Raw genomic sequence first — 20,128 nt, 5'->3', positions numbered from 1 at the left:
TGTTGCGGAGTAGGATAGCAATGCCATATCCTCATGACAGGTGCACAAGCAAGTGGCAGAAGACCAAGGTCTTAGCGCAGTTAGCTTTGGGGCATGGTGGGTGGGTCTCTAAACTCTTGGTAAAGTGGAAGGATGGGGAACAGTATGCCTATTCCCAAATCCTTCAAATAAGCTCTTGTTATCAGGGAGATTCTTGGATAACTTTGGCTCCAATCAGCAACAAGAATATTTCACTGTAAAGGCCTGAACATTATAAAACTAAAATATGATGAAATCTTTGTTCTAGGAATTTTCAAATAGATCCAAGACATGACCTCAATATCTTAAACTGCCTTCAAATCTCCTAAATATTTTCCCCTTGGAAAAGTCTACTCAAGTGTCTCTAAAAGATTCTCCAACCCTGTGATCTTAAGGGTTGATAAAGGGACAATTTGGTTCACCAAATAATCAGATTAAGAAAGGTATCCTAACTCTGAGGCAGGAGAGCAGGTATTTTGAATTGAGGTAATCTGGGGACTAAAACATGTAGCCACACTCTTGTCTCAAGATGGAGAAGAGAGCAGAGGTTCAGAGAGAGGGTCCAGTCTTAGGACCCAAGCTTGTAAGGCGGAAACTAGCATCTATTGGAGGTGCCAGTTTCCAAGCCAGTGATTATACTGACAGGCCTTGTCTTAGATATGCCCTTTAACATGAGAAAAAAACAGGCACTCATTTTTCTTCTATGGGGCAATTAGAGCCCCTAGAGAAGCGGGCACAGCTGGGTAAAACGCACACAAGGAGGCAAAACCCGCTAGTGGGACTGACTTGAACACATCCGCCAAGTCCACGCCCGCCCAACCCGTCCTCCTCTGCGCGGCCCCGCCTCCTACGCAGCCGCTTCCGGCCCAGAGGAGGGCGGGCTGCACGCTCCCGTCGCGCCTGCGCGGGAAGGGCGGGGTCAGCGCGCCGGTGCAGTGCGGCAGTCACAGGGCGGCTGCTGTGGGACGAACCTCTTTTCTCTTAGTGTTGGCCCTGGAAAAGGAACGATGGTGCTGGATCTGGATTTGTTTCGGGTGGATAAAGGAGGGGACCCAGCCCTCATCCGAGAGTCGCAGGAGAAGCGCTTCAAGGACCCGGGACTGGTGGACCAGCTGGTGAAGGCAGACAGCGAGTGGCGACGATGTAAGTACCGGGACGCGCTGAGTATCCCCGGCTGCCAACCCCAACTTCGTTTCTTGGACCTCGTTACCGCTCCTGAGGTTCCACTCTTCATAAGACCCCCTCCCAGGTTGCGTGGCTCCGAAGCTCTCCCTGTCCACCCGGGGAGCCGGACCGACCCACTTTTCTCCTCCGCTCGGGCCCTGCGACCTCCCTTCCTGGCTAGCTGGGTGCGGGTTGCTGCTTCTGAGTCTGGGAAAGGAGCATGGCGCATTCGCATCAAGAGCTGTCAAGCCTTCCGGCCGCAAGGATAGCCGGAAGAAATCCAGGGCGGGAGGTTTGGGGGTTTTCCCTTTCCTAACACTCATCTTTGGTCGCCTCCTGTCTTTTTCTCATCTTCAACAAGGCCAGAGTGGTCTCCCTCTATCTTGATAGAATCAAAAGTTCCAACCTGACTGAGTCACATCTGCAGCACAGTAGGTTCACTCCGTCCATATTGGAAGCATTTTGGGACTGTGGAGGCTGCTCCTGGCTAAAAACAATGATCCCGGAGCTTTTGGGAAGGCCATCCCCCTGAACTGTGGGCAAACTTTTAAGAACCGAGAATAGTCTTACGTAGTAGCTCAGACATGGGCAGAGGGGTGCTGTGAAGCAAGAAAAATCTTGTAATTATTGAAGCTGTTTAAAGTTTTCCGGGGAAGACATTGGCAGAGTTGGGCTGGAACCTGGAACTGGACCGGGCATCTTTCATGAGGCTAAATAAAACCATAGAACCCTCTGCCTATCAATCTCTGTCTAGGCTAGCTGTAGTAGTCACTAATGGCCGGATGCTGTCAAACACGTGATTTATTGTCTGATGCAATAGGTCTGCCACCCGCTGAGAGACAGGTTTATGACAGCGCACTGCAAAGGCAGTTGCTGTCCAAAAATGTGGATTTCTATTAGGAAAGTTGATTTTCCTAAATATATAAGTATCACCCGTGTAGGGAGAGAGTCGAAGGAAGAGTTGGTAACATGAAGGTATTGGGTACCAGGATAATATTTGTTTAGCTCAGGTTGTTTGCTGATTCTGCACATCCCGGTCAAGCCCAGTGTGGTGGTGATCCCACCACCTGAATCTGAATCTGAAGTTTTGAGTTGCAATGGAATTAAATTAAATGGGAGTGCAAAAACTAGACTGGACAGTGTTTTACTGAGTCAGAAGTCAGAAGTATCAGATGTTTGTTTCGCTCTAGCCATTGCCCAGCTGCTAAATGACTTTGAATGTGTTACCTAGTCTCTTGGGTATAACGTACACCTCTGTGGGAAGTTCTGTCTTTTACCTGAGGAGTGAATATGTAGTGAGGGGATGAATTCTTCAGGGACAAGGTTGTGTTTTATTCATCTGTGTGTCAGTACCCAGGGGATACATATAGATACAGGATATACATATACACATGTGTACATATAATCCCAGTACCTAGCCCTGCACCTGGTCCTTGTTAAGGGCTTGACAAAGGTTTGTTGAAGTCATGAATATCTTCTGTGTTCAGGGCACTGTGCTCTTCCATATGAAAAGCAGTTGATGTAGTTTATTTTCAACATATTTATTGATTTGATTCTTTTCTACTTGACATCCCTAACCAGTATTCTGTTTGCAGCTAAGGGGAGTTAATGATTTTTCCCATTGCTGGCTGCTGAAGGTGGACATTGACAGATTTTGTTTCAAGATTCTTTTACATCTGAACCTCTGATCAGAGTTTAGGGTTCTTCTATCCTTAGCTGCAATGAGGAGTTGCAACCCAGAGCCACATTAAGAAATCAGACCATGTTCCCTGAATGAGGATACAGCAAGCTTCAAAAGGCCCTCCATTACAACTATACCCATTTGTCTGTCTGTAGACCTTCAAGGTTTAGGGCTCTGTGTAGAACACAGGAGTCTGATATGACTTGGAGTCAGAGCACCACATCAGAGTTTACCACAGCTCTTGTAACTTCAAGGATTCGAACTGTGATTTCTTTTTTTAATTCAGAGTAATATAATGAGGACACATTTAGGCATATAATAAACATTTGTCTTGACTACTTCCAAAGTCAGTAGATTTCCATGTATCTTGAAATCTGCCACTAACTGCAGGAATTATCAGTTGAAGTTGTTACTTCCTCTTAACCCTGTTGCACATGCCTTAAACCAGGCCCTTATCATTGGAAAAACTTTCTAACTGCTTCCTTTGACCCCAATCTCAGCTAGTCCAGGGCCACACCTAGGACATATGATCCATATACTATCTTATATATTTCTGTTGTGGCATTTATATTATCTTTATATACAACCTTTTAAAACTTATTGAGATGTAATGTATTCAGTAAGTTCAGTAAAGTGCACAAATCTTAATGTGCAGCTTGATGAATTTTACAAATCCATACACCCATGTGACCACCATTCAGATCAAGATCTAAGACATTTGCAGTTCTCCGGGGAGGCTCCCTCATGCCCCTTCACTGTCACTTCCCTCCTCCAAAAAAACAGTATTTTGTCCTCTATCACCATAAAGGACTTTTGCCTGATTTTGAACTTCATATAAAGGGACTTATATAGTATATAATTTTGCATGTGACTTCTTTCTCTCAAAATTATGTCTGTAAGATTATTCCATGTTATTATGTGTAGCAGTGGTTGGTTCTTTTTCATTGCTGTGTAGTACTCCATATATGTAAACATACCAACCAATTTCATTGATGGACTTTCAGATTGTTACCAGTTTAAGGGTACTATGAATAATGTGCTATGAACATTGTGTCTTTTGGTGGACGTAAGCACTCATTTCTTTTGGGTATGTACCTAAGAGTGGAATTGCTAGGTCACAGAGCAGGCACATGTTTAGGTTTAGTAGATATTACCTAATAGTTTTCCAAAGTGGTTGTAATAATTGATACTCCCATCAGTAATATATAAGAGCTCCATTTGCTCTACAACCTTGCCCTTGATATTGGCAGTCCTTTTAATTTTAGCCACTTATTCACACTGATTCCAGAGATGGAGAACAGATTAGTGGTTGCCGAGGGTTAGACGGGGCAGGGGAAAGGTAATGGACTACAGAGGGATGATAACAAAAGGAATCTCTGTGGAGATGGAACAGTTCTGTATCTTGAGTGTAGCAGTGGTTACACAGATCTACACATGAGATATCACACAGAACTACAGGCACACGCAAATGAGTACATGTAGAACCACTTATCTGTTCTCCATCTCTGTAATCAGTGTGAATAAGTGAATGAGAAAGTAGTTATATAGTTTGTGCTGAAGTTTAGTTTAAATTTAGTTTAGTTAAAGTTGGCAAAACTTTAAAGAATAGCCATGTCTAGGCGCTGTCTCATCTCTAGTCATCATTTTACCTGTCCAAAGCTTAATTTTTACCATATTGTTGCTAAAGCTTAGATTCAGGAGGTCCAACTTTTGCTAATCAAGGTTAGACTGATGAATCACAATACCAAGATGTTAATTTGGGCCAGAATACCTATGCAGGCTGATTAGTGCACTGTCTTCCCCCAAAGAAACCAAAGTGTAAGAAATTGAATTCTTCTCAAGGCTGCCAGATGAGCGTTGTATCAAAGCAAAGGAAATAACATTAACCATTTCTAGCATAGAGAAGTAGCAACCAAGTTCATGGGAATAGAAACTTGACTGCATGCCTTTTTTCTAGATCCTGGTGCATACCACATAGTTTCTTTAAATGAATTTTAAGGTAATTGAACAGGTTATAGTTACATGAGTATTTTCCAGTTTTCTCAGATGTGTTACTCTGTCTACAGTGGTACCGTCCAGGTTATGATACTTTTTTTTTTTTTTAAGTGTTTATTTGTTTATTTGGCTGCATCGGGTCTCAGTTGTGGCATGTGGGCTTAGTTGCCCTGCAGCATGTGGGATCTTAGTTCCCTGACCAGGGATCGAACCCACGTCCCCTACATTGGAAGGTGGATTCTTAACCACTGGACCACCAGGGAAGTCCGGTTGTAATACTTTTTAATTTCAGTCCCAGAATGGCCTTTTCATTGTCACCAAATGCTGGGGAATCCTACTGTAATCACCAATATATGCCATCTAAATTTGGGGCCCTAAAGCTATAAGATTTCACAACTTTGTGAGGCAGATCCTTTAGCTCTGCCTGCATTTTGGCCTTGGGCTGAGATCAGTCCTAAGGAGCCAAGATTAGGAACAAGGTATCTTAATTATGTGCCTATCTTTGGTATATTGGGTTCTTTATTCTTCAGGCAGATTTCAGGCAGACAACTTGAACAAGCTGAAGAACCTATGCAGCAAGACAATTGGAGAGAAAATGAAGGTAAGAGAACTGAGTAATACCCTTGAGAGCTTGAGCAGAGGTATTTAATCTTATTCTTAGTTAATTCATAATTTCTAACGTAGTGTTTAATTCCATGAGCTACTGGATTTCTTACCAGAGGGGGAAAGTTATTTTAAAAAGAAAGGGAGGAAGGCAGGGAGGGAACTAAGAGGCATTTTCAAGGATCAGTGAGTCCATCTTCTGTCTGCAGGTATGTTTTAGTCCGTTCTTGCTGCTGTAACAGAATACTGTAGACTGGGTGGCTTATAAACAGCAGAAATTTATTTCTCACAGTTCTGCAAGCTGGGAAGTCCAAGATCAAGGCACCAGCAGATTGGTGAGGGCCTGCTTCCTGGTTAATAGATAGTCTTCTTGCTGTGTCCTCATGGCAGAAGGAGCAGGGAGCTCTCTGGTGTCTCTTTCATAAGGGCACTAATTACATACATGAGGGCTCTGCCCTCCTGACCTAATCACCTCTGAAAGACCCCACCTCCAAATATTATCACGTTGGGGATTAGGTTTTAACGTATGAATTTTGGGGGACACAGACATTCAGTCTGTTGTAAGATAAGATTCTTGCTACACAAGTCATTCATTGTCTGTTCTGTTCTTAATAATATGAATTCCACCAGTAATCCTTTCCAGTTATTTCTTGAGCTCAACCAACAGTGCCAGAGAGGTTTTCCTGTTGTAGATTTCAGATTCTTTATCCCAGTGTAGTCGTGCTCTTTATTTAAAAGAGCACAGATATTGAGTCCAAATCCTAGACTGTTGGTTATATGACTTCAGGCAAGTTAACTTCTGAACCTCAGTTTTCTTGTCTGTGAAATGACAATTCTAACACTAACCTTTAGAATACAATTGTGAGAACTAAAAATTTCTAATATCAGGCAAGTTAACTTCTGAGCCTCAGTTTTCTTGTCTGTGAAATGACAATTCTAACACTAACCTTTAAAATACAGTTGTGAGAACTGAAATTTTCTAATATAGAAAACCTGGCACAGTGCCTGGAACATTGTAGTTATTTAGCAATTGAGAGTAACAATGAATGGCAAGTAGTTACTGGCCTTCATCCAGTATATCCTTCCTGTCCTTGAAGAATGTTAAGTTTCAGCTCAGCTTTACTTTGGTAACCAGATTAGTTTTTAATCTTTCTTCAAAAATACCCTCTTAGCCTCTTAATCATTTTTTTTAAAAACATGTTAAATGCACCCTACAGTCTGTCTCATTTTTAAGTTGTAAACCTCTAAAATAAACCAAAAAATTATGAAATTTAGGAACCTGAACCTGGAAAGACCATAACAAAAAGATTCCCTTGGATTCTAGCACCTTATCCTTCATGATATTCTGTATCCTTCTTTTTAACACTATTTTGTTACACTTTCAGCATGTGACAGGCTGTAGAAATTGATATTGATGATAATCATACTGTTTTCTTCCTGTGGAACTCTTGACACTAAGTCAGGTGCACGTCAGCGACCCCATAATTATGTTAATTTCCATGTATACTTCTGCCTGAGTGTTCTTTGGGGCATATATACAGATAGTGCCAGCCAAGTATTTTTCTTAGCAAGAAGATGGGAGTATTTTCATTTGCGTTAACATTCTTAGATTCCCTTGACTGCTGGCCCTGCAAGGAGTGTTCTCTCTTGCTATCCATTGAGATAGTACTAGCAGTGCTTTAATTTGTATAGCACTTGAAAGCATTCAAAACCCTTTCATATACGTCTCATATTGGTTTTGATCTTTGCTGTAAACCTGGAGTGTAGGTAGTACATTTGTTAGCCCTATTAAAAGGGTAGGGTAAAGAGGCCTAGGAAATTAAGAGGCTTGCCTAAAATGGTGCCATAAGTTAGTTGCAGAGCCAGAACTTGAACTCAGAACTTGAATTTGCTGCCCTGAGGGATTATCAGAGAGGAAGAGGGCCTCAGCTATCTTGGCTACCAAATAGAACATCTTGAGATTTAGGCCATTTTTTTCTACCTCAGTAGTCTATGCCTATTCTTATCAAGACTCATTCTGATATTGTTAGATTTTTCCAGCTTTTAAAGATGATTTTCCTTGAATCACTGTCTTCTGCCTTGCTCTGGACAAGGATTAGAAATGATGATTTGGCAGAAGATCATAAAGAAGGGTGAGGAGAGAAACTGGAATGGGAAAAAATCTAGTCCTGGGTATACCCTTGCTGTTTTGCCAAGTTGCATTGATTGCTCTAAACGTGGCTTTTTTCCTCAAAAATTGTGTTTCTTTGGCTTCCTAATATTCCTCATCCCATCCATTTTTCCTCTTAGCCGCAGGCCTAAGGGCTGGGTTTGTTCTTAGAAGGTAGATGAGGATTCACAAATTGACACACAGGTGTCTGCCCAGCGCTGGCTCCTGACCAGCACTGAGTGTTTTCACACATTCTTGGGGTCATAACATTCTATGCCCATGTCAGACATTTTTCTTCTCGAGTTCCCGATGGTGTCAACCCTCTGACTTGGATTGGTTAATCAGTCTGTCCAGGATCAGAAAGCTAGAAAGTGTCAGGACAGGGACTTGGAACGTTAACTTCTTGCTTCCAGTTCACTAATTTTTCTCCCATGTGTTGCATCTTTTAGAGACTAAGTTATGTAGAAAGTTCTGTAATTAGTTTATATGATATATTAGTTTGGTGTACCCTTATAAAACTATGTCAGAAATTTTCCTTTATAATTAATTATGTTTTTGTTGTTGTTTGTTTGTTTTTCTTTCCCATAGAAAAAAGAGCCAATGGGAAATGATGAGTCCATTCCGGAAGATGTATTAAATCTCGATGAGCTCACTGCAGACACTTTAACTGTAAGTTATTGTCCTTTTCCAGGTTGGGATTTCTGTTCTTTTAGCTTTGTTCCTAGACAAGCAAGTCCTGACACTCTGTTCCACACAGCACTGTGGCATCCTTGAATTTCTGCAGCTGGGACATGTCCCCATCCACTCTTGTTAATCTCAGTACTTGAGTATTAGGCAGCAGAGATGGAGACAGGTGGAATGGAAAAGTCAAGAGTAGGAAAAAGAGAAAAAAGGAACTGAACTATGTTTGGTTTAATAACTCCATTTCCACAGAGTCAGTAATTTTTCAGTTTTTTGTAATTCAGTAAATATTCATTACAATGGACCTAGAGCAGGAATTTTCAAGTTTTTTAGTCACTGAAACCTTTCTTAAAACCTGCAACACAGGGACTTACCTGGCGGTCCAGTGGTTAAGACTTTGCCTTCCAGTGCAGGGGGTGAGGGTTCGATCCCTGGTTGGGGAGCTAAGATCCCACATGCCTCACAGCCAAAAAACTGAAAAAGCATAAAACAGAAGGAATATTGTAACAAATTCAATGAAGACTTTAAAAATGATCCACATCAAAAAAATCTTTAAAAAAAACAAAAAACCCTGCAACAATAGCAAGAGCATTAACCCAAAAAAGCAGAGTTGCTGTGCTTGAAGGGCAAGGTTGGGGTGCTATTCCTGCCCTGCCCTACCTGCTAAGGGTCCCCCCAGGAAATCAGAGTACAGTTTGAAACACCTGCAATAAGGAATACAAAATGAGCTTAAGACAAGGTCTCTTGCTCCTAATAAATTTATAATCTTCCTAGAGAACTGTTAAATATAGTATATAATAGCATGCCGAATTGGTTTAATCAGAAAGTGCAAGTTAAGCTATGGTATTAACACTCCTGAGATATACAGGAACAAGAGGAGTGGCCAGAATTTATCCATCTCTGCCTTAAGCACCCTGAAAGAAAATGCCAACGGATTTGTCGGGCAAAACTGTATATATCCCTGTGTGAAATAAATCTCAGTTCTTTGAAAGCCTCCAGTGTCAATTTTTAAAATGCTATCACAAGAGTTACCATTAGAGCCCAACAAGGTTGGGGCAACAATCTTTTTCCTACTCTGCCCTTGACTCGCTGTGGCCTTGGACGGGCTTGGCCTTGTTCATCTACAGAACCTGAAAGTCTCACAAATCAAAAAAGTCCGACTCCTCATCGACGAAGCCATCCTGAAGTGTGATGCAGAGCGGATAAAGCTGGAAGCAGAGCGATTTGAGAACCTTCGCGAGATTGGTAACCTTCTGCACCCCTCTGTGCCCATCAGCAATGATGAGGTAGGCGTCGGTGCCACAGCAAGCGGCTGCCTTGCATCATCGTCTCCCCTCTCCTTTGGGAAGGGGGCGGAGTGGGAGGAGGACAGTGAAAGTCTGGCACGCTCTGTATAATAGAAGCAGGCTCTTTGTGTATTCGCTCTGCCCACCAATTGAGAATTGAAAGAGTCAGATCCCTGCCTGATTGGGAAGTAGCAGAGACAGCAGGTAGGTGGAGACTCCTGGCACGGAAATCTCTTCTAAATCAGGCTGCTGTCCTCCATTTCGTGTTGCCCGTGGTAGCAGCTTGTCTCGTGGGAGGGATCTGCAAGATCAGCCTCACCCCTCACCCACACCCTGCTGAGAAGCTGCAGGTTGAAGGGAAATCTGCATGATAAAAGTTTCCTGCCGAGAGGGAGCTTCCCCAGCACAAAGCTGCTCTGAGCCCAGCCTTTGTTCCCTGACACCTCAGCCGTGGCAGGGCCCATCTGTGCCTCTTTCATTCATTCCCTGGTGAACGGACATTAAACTCACTGAGGGCTGGGGTGGCAGACTCGAGAGGTCAGGGCCCCGAGCCCACCCTTGTGTGGCCCTGGACCAATGAGAGCCTGGAAAAAAGAAAATCTGCATTCCCCTCCGTACCCCAGGCAGTGCGGATTGTCCAGGGAAGGGTTTTCCCTGTATAGGATTTTCAAGGAGTCATTTAAAAGGGTATAAAAACAAGAGAATACTACAGATCTTTTGGAAAATCATGATTTCAGTTCCATGGCTAGAATTGCCTCTAGGACTTTATAAATTATTATTTCTCTATTGAGCGCAGATTCTCTAGCAAATTCCCTTCTCTAGTCTCTGTACACAAGGGCCAAAACCTAGTGTTTGAGTTAAGCAGTGACTTCACAAAGCTCTAGGTCGTTCTTGGAATAGGGTTCGGAAAGATGGAGGTGGTAGAATTCAGAGCTCATGCATCTTTGTCTCCTGGTCTTGTTTCCTTAGGATGCCGACAACAAAGTGGAGAGGATTTGGGGTGATTGTACCGTCAGGAAGAAGTACTCTCACGTGGACCTGGTGGTGATGGTAGATGGCTTTGAAGGCGAAAAGGGGGCTGTGGTGGCTGGGAGTCGAGGGTACTTCCTGAAGGTAAGAGTCGGCAACCAGTGAGGTTGGTTATAAAGAAAGAACTGAAAAAAAAGTGCAGAAAACATAACCCACTTAAAGAAGCCCACAGATCCGCCTTTCTACTACAAACTTACTGGCAATTAGATGCAATTCTCTTTCTAAGGCAGGAGAGTGCTTATCAGGATTCCCTGGAACAAAAGCCACTGAGTGATCCTCCGTAATGAATATGTTTTGCTGACTGAATTAGAACAGTCTGTGCCTTTAAGGAGCTCCGTGTAATTGGACAGTCAGACAAGTAACAAAGAGTCAAAAACCCTCTGTGATAAGGGGTCCGGTGCAAGTAGCCCAGGGTGCTATAGGAACGGGTAGGTGGAGGCAACACACCCAGATTAGCTGGGCAGAGGGCAGATGCACTCAGGGAAGCCTTCCAGAAGGACATGGTAAAGTAGTTTTGGAAATACTGTCCATATAGGTATGTTCTGCGTATACAAATAAGTCCAGTGTTTTACAAATTAGCACAGGAAGACTCTCCCATGCACCCTGGGTGAACAGTCCTTTTCCCTTGATTGGTACCTTAAAGGGAATGCTTTTCAGATGATGTGCTGTGCATGGCTGTTAAGAAAGAGTCTCTTGAGTCAGTTGTTGGATCCATGGTCTTTGTGGCCTCCTGTGTGCCCCCAGTTGCCTCTGGGGGTAAATGCTAGCAGATGGAACGTGATGGCAGCAGAACCCACTCACACAGTGCTGTGTCTGCTCCTTTAGGGGGTCCTGGTGTTCCTGGAACAGGCACTCATCCAGTATGCTCTTCGCACTTTGGGAAGTCGGGGCTACACTCCCATTTATACCCCCTTCTTCATGAGGAAGGAGGTCATGCAGGAAGTGGCACAGCTCAGCCAGTTTGATGAAGAACTTTATAAGGTGAGTAGCCTGAGGCAGTGTGGCAGAATGACTCCTTAAGGTATGAAGTTTAACTTCAAAGACACAGCAGTGCTGTCCAGCAGAACTTCCTGCAATGATGAAATGTTCTATATTGTGGCTATTGAGCACTTAAAATGCGGCTAGTGCAACTGAGGAAGTAAAATTTTAATCTTTATGAATTTTAATTTAAATGGTCACATGTGGCTGGTGGATACCATTTGGACAGTGCAGACATAGAGCCTATTTTATCTTTCCCCAGATAGTTTATGTGATCTATCTAAATTGAGCATGCTTTAGCACCATGAGCTTAGAAAAGAAGCTCATATATTATTATTAAGCTTGGACAAAAGGAAATTGTAGAAGTGGCTGATCTTCCCGTGTCCTCCCACTCCTGACCCCAGACTGGAAGCTTCCACAGGGGGAGACATACTTCCCTTTGGATGGATGTGGCTTCTAGTTTGTGGCTCTTTCTCAACCATGAACCATCTCGGGGAGAGCCAGTGGATTTGAGTTGAGGTGCGGAAGGTCATTCTGAATCAACCAGCTTTAACATCAGCTGTAGCTCCCCCCACCCAAAGTCTACGCCCAACACTCAGAATTTCTAGTGTCTCTGCTAACGGCTGCCCATTGCAGCTGAGTCCACTTCTCACCTGTCCCTCTCCTTCAACCCTGTTCCAGGGCAGCGGGGGACAACTTTGTTCTTATTGGCTGTTTCCTCCCAAAACCCATGTAGCGGGTAGTTAGACAACTGCTCCTGGCCTCATCTGATTTATCTTATGTAGAGAGGTGAGTTTAATAGTCAGAACCTTCTTCCCACTAGGTCCTGTTGGTGAGTTCAAAGGTATGTTTTAATTCAAGATGCAGTGGGAAACAAAATGCTCTCTCCAAACCCTGAGCATTGGTACAACCTTGGGGTCCTCCTCTTCTTCCTTTTAATGAGAGGAACATGTGCATTATCAGATGAGACCTGTTTTTATCTTTTCCCTTTTTTTCTCATCTCAACTCCCAAGATTGGATGGATAATCATTGACAGAACTTTAGAAGGATGCCCTGCAGGTAACACCAGGGAGAAGCTTATAGGGAGGATTATGAAAAATATTAGGTAGCAGGTGCTCCGTGTGTTCGTAGCATTCTCCATCTCTTATCCAGATGCTTCTTGGAGCCATAGGCAGGGAGAATCACAGGTCTCCATAGTGAGGAATTTTGGCTGGCACTTTTTGCCTAATAACCTCAGTTTATTAATTCTCTAGAGCAGTGCTGTCCAACTGAACTTCCGGCAGTAGTGGAAATGTTTTGTATCTGTCCTATCCAGTGTGGCAGCCACCAGCCACATGTGGCTGTTGAAACGTGGCTCATGCAAACCAAGGAATTAAATTTTAATTGAATTTAAATAGCCATGTATGGCTAGTGGCTATACCATATTAGACCGCAAGCTCTATTGTTTTTACGTTGTATGTGAATAGCCTCACACGGGGCTAAATTCCCACTGTTAGGTAGCAAGGTAGTTTTCCACATTTCTAAACACTGGCCCAGAGGAAGTTTCCTCCCCTCTTTTTTTTTTTTTTAGTTTTAATTAAAGTAATATCACATGACAGAAAATTTGGAATTAGTGGGGGGAAATCATCTTCTTTCCCATTACCTACTACAATTGTCATATTTAATATTCTTGTGGGAGCTTGTTTTATACATGTATCATTTTCTCATACTTCCAATCACAATATATATAGATTGCCTTTTTACTTCACATTATATCAGAAGCATTTTTCAGTGTTACTACATGGTCTTCATAACCATCATTTATTAGTGGTTACATAATATTACATGGCATGGATATAGACTACCCAGCTCTTCCCCTGTTGAATATTTAGGGGGCTTCCTTTTTTTTGCCATCAGTAAGTAATGTTACAGTGAACTTTGTCCTGTCTATAGCTTTTTTTTTCTTTTGCATTACTTTCTTCAGCTGAATACCGAAGTGATTCTTCAGGGATTACAACCCTAGATCAACCCATAAGCACCGAGAGAGCAGAGACTGTCTCCTTTTGCCCCGCATTGGCAAAAAGGACTTGGCTCTTACTAAATGCCTCACAAACATTTGTCAAGTGGATTAATTTATACTGCTACCAGCTAAGGTTTTATTGCACGCCTGCCATCACTGGCCACTATACATCATTTATAAGTATTTCATTTATTAGATAAAGTAAAAATAGTATCAGAGGGAATTCCCTGGCGGTCCAGTGGTTAGGGCTTCACGCTTCCACTGCAGGCGGCCTGGGTACTGGTCAGGGAACTGAGATCCCACAAGCTGCATGGTGAAGCCAGGGAAAAAAAAAAATAATATCAGAATATTTTATCTTCTTTTAATTTGCATTTCTTTGATCTCTAGTAGGGACCCATTTTGGACTGACCCATTCCCTTCCATGTCTTTTTAGCATCTCCTGCTCACTCCTGGGAAGGGATTGAAGAAAATTTGTCCTCCCATCACTCAGATCTTCTCTATGTGATCTGTGTGATCGCTGTGATTTCTTGCTCAAGCTGAGGTTGTACTCCCTCACTCTTAACTAGTAAATATTACCCTCCTCTGACAGGTGATTGGCAAAGGCACTGAAAAGTCTGATGACAGCACCTATGAGGAAAAATATCTGATTGCCACCTCCGAACAGCCTATTGCTGCTCTCCACCGGGACGAGTGGCTTCGGCCAGAGGATTTGCCAATCAAGTATGCCGGCCTGTCCACCTGCTTTCGCCAGGAGGTGGGCTCCCACGGCCGTGACACCCGTGGCATCTTTCGAGTCCATCAGTTTGAGAAGGTGAGTAGGCAGGTCAGGGTGAGGGATGGGACCCTTCTCTCTATCTCTCCAGGGCTGTTCTAGAAGAGATAGAATCTGTGTTGCTCAGGCCCACCCCAGCTCCAGTCTTTCCTCTCGTTGCCTCTGTCTGGGTTTCTAGGGAAGAGCCTGAGAGGCACATGGTGGAGCAGCTAGAGCATGGACTCTGGAACCAGGCTGCCTGAGTCCAAAGGCCAACTCTACCACTTACTGCTGTGTAACCTTGAACAATTTGCTTAACCTCTCTGTGCTGTTTCCTCCTCTGTCAAAGGAAGATAATAGTAGCACCTACCCCATTAGGCTACTGTGAGGATTAAACCAGTTACCACGTGGAAAGTACTTAGGACGGTAGCCGCACGTTATGTGGGACGCTCTCTGCACAAGCATTCGTTCCTGCTGCAGCCCCAGCCAGTCCAGTTCAGCCCCGATCTCTCACCAGGGCCCCAGCCCCGCCTGACTCTCAGTGGAAGAGGAATAGGTCTTCATTGCTAGGATAATTCCCACTTCAGCCTTCAGTTTATTCACCCCGTCCCATTGTCACTGTGCCCTTGGGTCCCTCTTTGCAGATTGAACAGTTTGTCTACTCATCGCCACATGACAACAAGTCCTGGGAGATGTTTGAGGAGATGATCACTACCGCAGAGGAGTTCTACCAGTCTCTGGGGATCCCTTACCATATCGTGAATATTGTCTCAGGTTATCGGCCTCCTTCTCCTGCATCCCACAAACACCACCCTGACCAGTTGAGCTGCCACACAAAGAAATAGCTCACAATCCAATTAATTGCCCACATTAATTAAAATATCACACTCTTTTCCCTTGGGAGTTCTTGGTGATAAGAATATCTGGGCATGATTTCCCTCCTGGGGATAACATGTGAATTAAAGAATTCTTTGGGTTTGCTAAAGGTTAGCCTTCTGAAATACCATCCCTCCTTCATGAATTCTAGGGGTTTTTCCTTACAGGTTCTTTGAATCACGCTGCCAGTAAGAAGCTTGACCTGGAGGCCTGGTTTCCGGGCTCAGGAGCCTTCCGTGAGTTAGTCTCCTGTTCTAACTGCACAGACTATCAGGCTCGCCGGCTCCGAATCCGATACGGGCAAACCAAGAAGATGATGGACAAGGTAGATGGCCCCTGGGGAGGCAGGAAGCAGGGCCTTCAGCTCAGAGTAGGTCCATCTTATTTCTCAGCCCTTGGAGGACATTATTTCCCGGCGTCATGGGAAAATCTGAGCTGCTCAGTCTAGACCAAAAAGGGAATCTGAAAATGACTTCACTGAATCAGGACTGAGTCCTTTTAGATAGAAACCTGAATCTAGCTCTATTCTACAAGGTAATTCTAGCTTTTCTCTTCTTGGCTTTGTTTTCCATAACTCCAGATAAAGAGTAATCCCCATTTGTCTACACAGAACAAGTTGGAGGCAATTGTCTTCCCTCTTCTCACCCAAGAAGGTCTGGGTTGTAAGCTTATCTGTTCAAACCCAATTTTCAGGCCCTAATCTTTTCCAGGTTAGGGACTTGAAAGGGGTTAAAAGGAGAGGCCATTGAGTAGTCACTTCCCTCCCTCAAAGGGCCCAACTCTCCTCAAAATACTGGGACCTACCACTTGTCACTTATGGAGACATGAGGAATCTTCCTGGAGTTATCTAATAAGCAATAAATACCAAACAGAATTCAAAGATTTAGAGATCATTAATGGGTAGAACCTGTTTTTTATTTGATTTTAGATTTGGATTTGGATAGTTGCAGTTGGGGGAGTCTGGCTGAGTGGATGGTTCCTGGTCATCAGTAAGCCCAGCTAGGGGTTGAGTATAACTGCTCCCTCTGGGGACCCTCTCCTCGCAGGTGGAGTTTGTCCACATGCTCAATGCCACGATGTGCGCCACAACTCGCACCATCTGTGCCATCCTAGAGAACTACCAGACAGAGAAGGGCATCCTCGTGCCTGAGAAATTGAAGGAATTCATGCCACCAGGTGAGACTCCCAGCCCAGCCCATCTTCCTCCTCTTGTCTGTCTTCCTGCTCTTCTAAATATTAAGCCCCTTTCAGAATGCACCAAGTTTTCTTGTTCATACACGGCCCCCAAAACTCTGCCTGTCCTCTGGTGCTGGGCATTGCAAGGGGCAAGGTTGAAAAGTAGCCAGTGCCGGTATGAGCTTCTATTTAAATGTGGCTAAAATTCAGGCTGGGAAAAAGGAATAAATGAAAGCAGTGCCTGCCTTTGTCTTGTGGAACTTTCCCCAGAGGTCCCTGGACTTTGACTCTTGAGGAATGATGGGTTGTTTGGTTGGCTGTTCTCTTTCAGGTCTCCAGGAACTGATCCCCTTTGTGAAGCCTGCACCCATTGACCAGGAGCCGTCGAAGAAGCAGAAGAAGCAGCATGAGGGCAGCAAAAAGAAAGGGGCAGCGAGAGATGTTGCCCTGGAAAGCCAGCTGCAGAATATGGAGGTCACTGATTCCTGAACATTCCTTTCTTCCACTTTACCAGGCATCCATTTCAATTAGCTGCAATCTCAGAGCCTGCCTGCAGGCAGGGAAGCCAAGCACGCACCCATCGCCCACCCTGTGTGACTGCATTACCAAAAGGGGAACCATCTGCCCTGTACAATGCAGTGTTCCTCTTTTCTCGCTTGGGCATAGGATCTAATCACCAATGACTGATGAAACCGTGTAATAAAGCATCTCTGAGGGAGGCCAGGGCTCTTCCTCAGGCTTCTGCCCAGGGCTTGAACCCTGTCTCTGACAGTTCTCCCTGGAACCGTATTCACTTCTGCTTTTCCTGCTATATCAGGCAGGTTGTTCCATTTAGCAGAGAGCCTTTGAGAAGGTAGGTGAAGGCAGGGGTAGAGTTAGTAAAGTCTCAAGGGGAAAGTGAAAACTGAGTCTTAGAAACACAGGCTTGCAGGGCAAGGGCAGGATCCTCCTTTGTAAATTTGCTCCTGCTTTGTTAAAGCAGTTAGGTAGGACCAGCTTAGAGACCTGAGTTGATATAAAAAGCTTCATAGCGGGACTTCCCTGGCGGTCCAGTGGTTAAGTCTGCATTTCCACTGTAGGGGGCGCAGGTTCGATCCCTGGTTGGGCAACTAAGATCCCACATGCCGCACAGCGTGGCCAAAAAAATAAAAGCTTCATAGCACTTCTGTTCCCTAGGAAAGGCTCCGTGGAGAGGGAAGGAGGTGGTGAGACATCAGGGTAGATGATGAGACTACATTTAATCCAGAAAACCCTCTAGATTAAAGAGCACAGGGCAGAGCCTTATTCACAGCTGCTTGTCTCTTTCCAGTCATCCCCAAATGGGAGACCAACTGCCTGGCAGCTTGTTGCTCAATTCCAGAGGATCGATATAGCCCACAGGGCAGGGGGCTGGTGGGAACAAGGTTTCAGTCCTTTCTCTGGAGCTTCCACCATTGTCCCAATAGCCAGTTCACCCTTCTCTGGGGATGATGTTGAGGCTCTTTATTTACCTGCTGCTTTTCATCTGCAATCTACAAACACTTGAATAACACCACCTGTTAGTTTAGTGCTTCTCCCCTAGGAGTCTAAAATACTTCCTATAGATGATCTCTCTTATCTTTGTGACAGTCCCAGACAGGAGGGTGGGGACATGATTATACCTCTTCCATCATAAGGAAGAGAGTACAAGGTGGGTAAGGGAGTTGAGAAAGCATGGCCGGGTGGAAGCCAGGAGTCCTGACTCCTCAGCAGGGCTTGATGCTTGCTGTGTTTCTTTGGAAGGATGAGAACAGGACTCTGAACTGGCCTGTAACTTAGGAGCTTGATTTCGTCTTCCTTAGTCCCGAAGCAGCAAATTCCCCAGGCCTGCTGGAGCTTGCTTAGCACCCAGGAAAGAGGCCATGTGCTTGGTTTTCCACTGGGAGCTTGGGCTGATCCTGTGAATCTTGCGACTGTCAAAACTGGGGCACCTGAAAAGATGACCACAGTGACTCTTCTGCCCCAGGCAGGCTCACCAGCCCGCCTCTACTCTAGCCAGTGCCCCAGCTCTGGGATAACAAAGCCAGGGCAAGAGAACAAAAGAGCAAGCTGCTCCCATATACTTGGAAGGATGAGATTCACATTCCTGTAGCCTCAACTATTTGGTTTGAAGAAAGGCAGTTTACACAGTGAACAGGAGGCTGGTTTTGGTCACCACCACACAACGCTCTTTCCTGTTTGAAAAGCTCATTGGGCTCTGGGATTAGAAACTTTCAAGTGGCCCCGCACACCCCCATCTAGCCTTAGGGGTCACTGCAGCTGCCTCCTCTGCTCCCCACTCCTACCCTCTTGGCTGCTGGTGCCTGTGACCTTCCACCAGGAGGCACTGTTTTTCTCTGGCCCTGAAAGTGCTGCAGGAGGAGGAGCTGGCCGCCTTCTCACCCGACTAGTTTTGTGGACCTGGCTGCACCTGGGACCTGGACTCACCCTGCTCGTTTATCCAGAGAGCCTCCCGCCCTGTGCTGCTGGCAGCCGAGCTCCCCATGCCAGCCTTCCCTGTGGCTGGTCAGTGTGTGGGCTGGCTTGTAAAAAGGAGTGAGTGGAGGCCTGGAAAATAGCTGCTGTGTGGACCAAGTAGTCTGTTAGCTGAAAGTCTATACCTCCTTGAAGCCACAAGACAGAAAAATAGTAATTGTGAAGGAAAGGATGATCCCATGGCTGAGGTCCCTCCCTGCGTGTGGAAAACACGCGAGCAGGAGACGCACATAGGCACTTATTTACTGAGTGCTTGCCCTGTGCTAGGTGTGATTAGGAGCAGGGGTTACAGAAAGAATGGGACACAGTCCTTGCTCTCAAGGAACTCCCAGTCACTGGGAAAGGTGTGGCTTGCCTTCCTCCAGTGAGCTGAAAACCAGGCTCCTTCCCTCCCTGGAGCTGTGGGATGGGGCTGATGTGAGCCTTATTTAGGATAGGCCGGCCGGCCTGGAAGCTGAGCACCAGGAATGGGCCCAGATAACCTTGACCACCCTGGCAGTTGCCTCCGCAACCCACAGCTGATGCCCTCATCCCTGGCACCTTGACCTGCCCCATCTCCAACCTCAGCTGCCCCGGTTACCTCAGCAAACAGCCCCCACGGGCGCCAGGGAGTGAGTCAGAGCCCTGGGTCTCTTACCAACCCTTGGTTCCCACACCCAGGAGTTCAGGGACCAAGATGCAGGTCTGGGTGCTTCAGGCAAGAGAGAGGAGCCACCAGGCCTTTCTAGCAAGAGAGAGACAACTAGAAGGCCAACTTCTAGAGAGAAATACCTAAAGAGTCAGGCAACTGTGGGGACCCAACGTGAGACCAAGGGGCCTGCCCGAACTCACAGTCTGCTGGGAAGTTTAGTTTATCAGCCGAGTACCGCCAATGGGGAAACCACACCTGGGAACTGACACCTCCCCTGTTACCTGTCCTGCTTTTCCTTCCCTGAAGCGGTTCCGGTTTACCCCGGGTCCTGAGAACGCCGCCTGTCGCCATACCTCCCTCTGGGGGCCTGGGGCAGCCCTGGCTGCACTCCCAGGAGGAGTCTGACAGGCAGAGCTGGGACGGACCCTGGAGAAATATGCTGCAAGTCAGAGCCTGCGCCTGGATGAGGGGCGTGCTCCACTCCCCCAGCCACCTCTCAGCAAAGGGTTCCCCCAGAGCTCCTCCCAGATACACACAAAAGGGGGCGCCACCCTGCATCTCCAAGGAGGGCGGTCCTGATGGTGCTGACATAGCAGCCTCTGACGTTGCCCTTTTAAG

The 20,128-nt window shown here is 45.5% G+C and overlaps 1 protein-coding gene across 2 annotated transcripts; it reads left to right on the top strand.

Annotated features, from left to right (window-relative positions):
• The first annotated feature begins 874 nt into the window (after window positions 1-874).
• Window positions 875-17,175, top strand: SARS1 (seryl-tRNA synthetase 1). Of its 2 annotated transcripts, XM_082450704.1 has the most exons (11): window positions 875-1,161; window positions 5,389-5,459; window positions 8,199-8,279; window positions 9,419-9,577; window positions 10,547-10,690; window positions 11,432-11,587; window positions 14,173-14,394; window positions 14,979-15,108; window positions 15,378-15,535; window positions 16,257-16,386; window positions 16,718-17,175. In XM_082450704.1, exons 1-11 carry the CDS (start codon window positions 1,026-1,028, stop codon window positions 16,873-16,875), a joined length of 1,545 nt encoding a protein of 514 aa, XP_082306830.1. In that variant the 5' UTR covers window positions 875-1,025; the 3' UTR covers window positions 16,876-17,175. The 2 variants fall into 2 exon arrangements, with proteins under 2 accessions (XP_082306830.1, XP_082306831.1); XM_082450705.1 differs by lacking the exon at window positions 16,718-17,175 and having other exon boundaries at window positions 878-1,161; window positions 16,139-16,270.
• The last annotated feature ends 2,953 nt before the right edge of the window (window positions 17,176-20,128 follow it).

The sequence above is a fragment of the Balaenoptera physalus genome (genome assembly GCF_965194825.1).
Source record: "Balaenoptera physalus genome assembly, chromosome: 1".
Classification (NCBI taxonomy): Eukaryota; Metazoa; Chordata; class Mammalia; order Artiodactyla; family Balaenopteridae; genus Balaenoptera; species Balaenoptera physalus.
Note: the sequence above shows the minus strand (reverse complement) of the source record. Positions and strands in the feature narration are given on the sequence as shown.

Coding starts and splice junctions, on each gene's coding strand:
- SARS1 (XM_082450704.1), top strand. CDS start 1,026: ATGGTGCTGGATCTGGATTTGTTTCGGGTGGATAAAGGAGGGGACCCA. Junction 8,280..9,418: donor TCACTGCAGACACTTTAACT/GTAAGTTATTGT, acceptor GTTCATCTACAG/AACCTGAAAGTCTCACAAAT. Junction 15,536..16,256: donor CCAAGAAGATGATGGACAAG/GTAGATGGCCCC, acceptor CTCTCCTCGCAG/GTGGAGTTTGTCCACATGCT.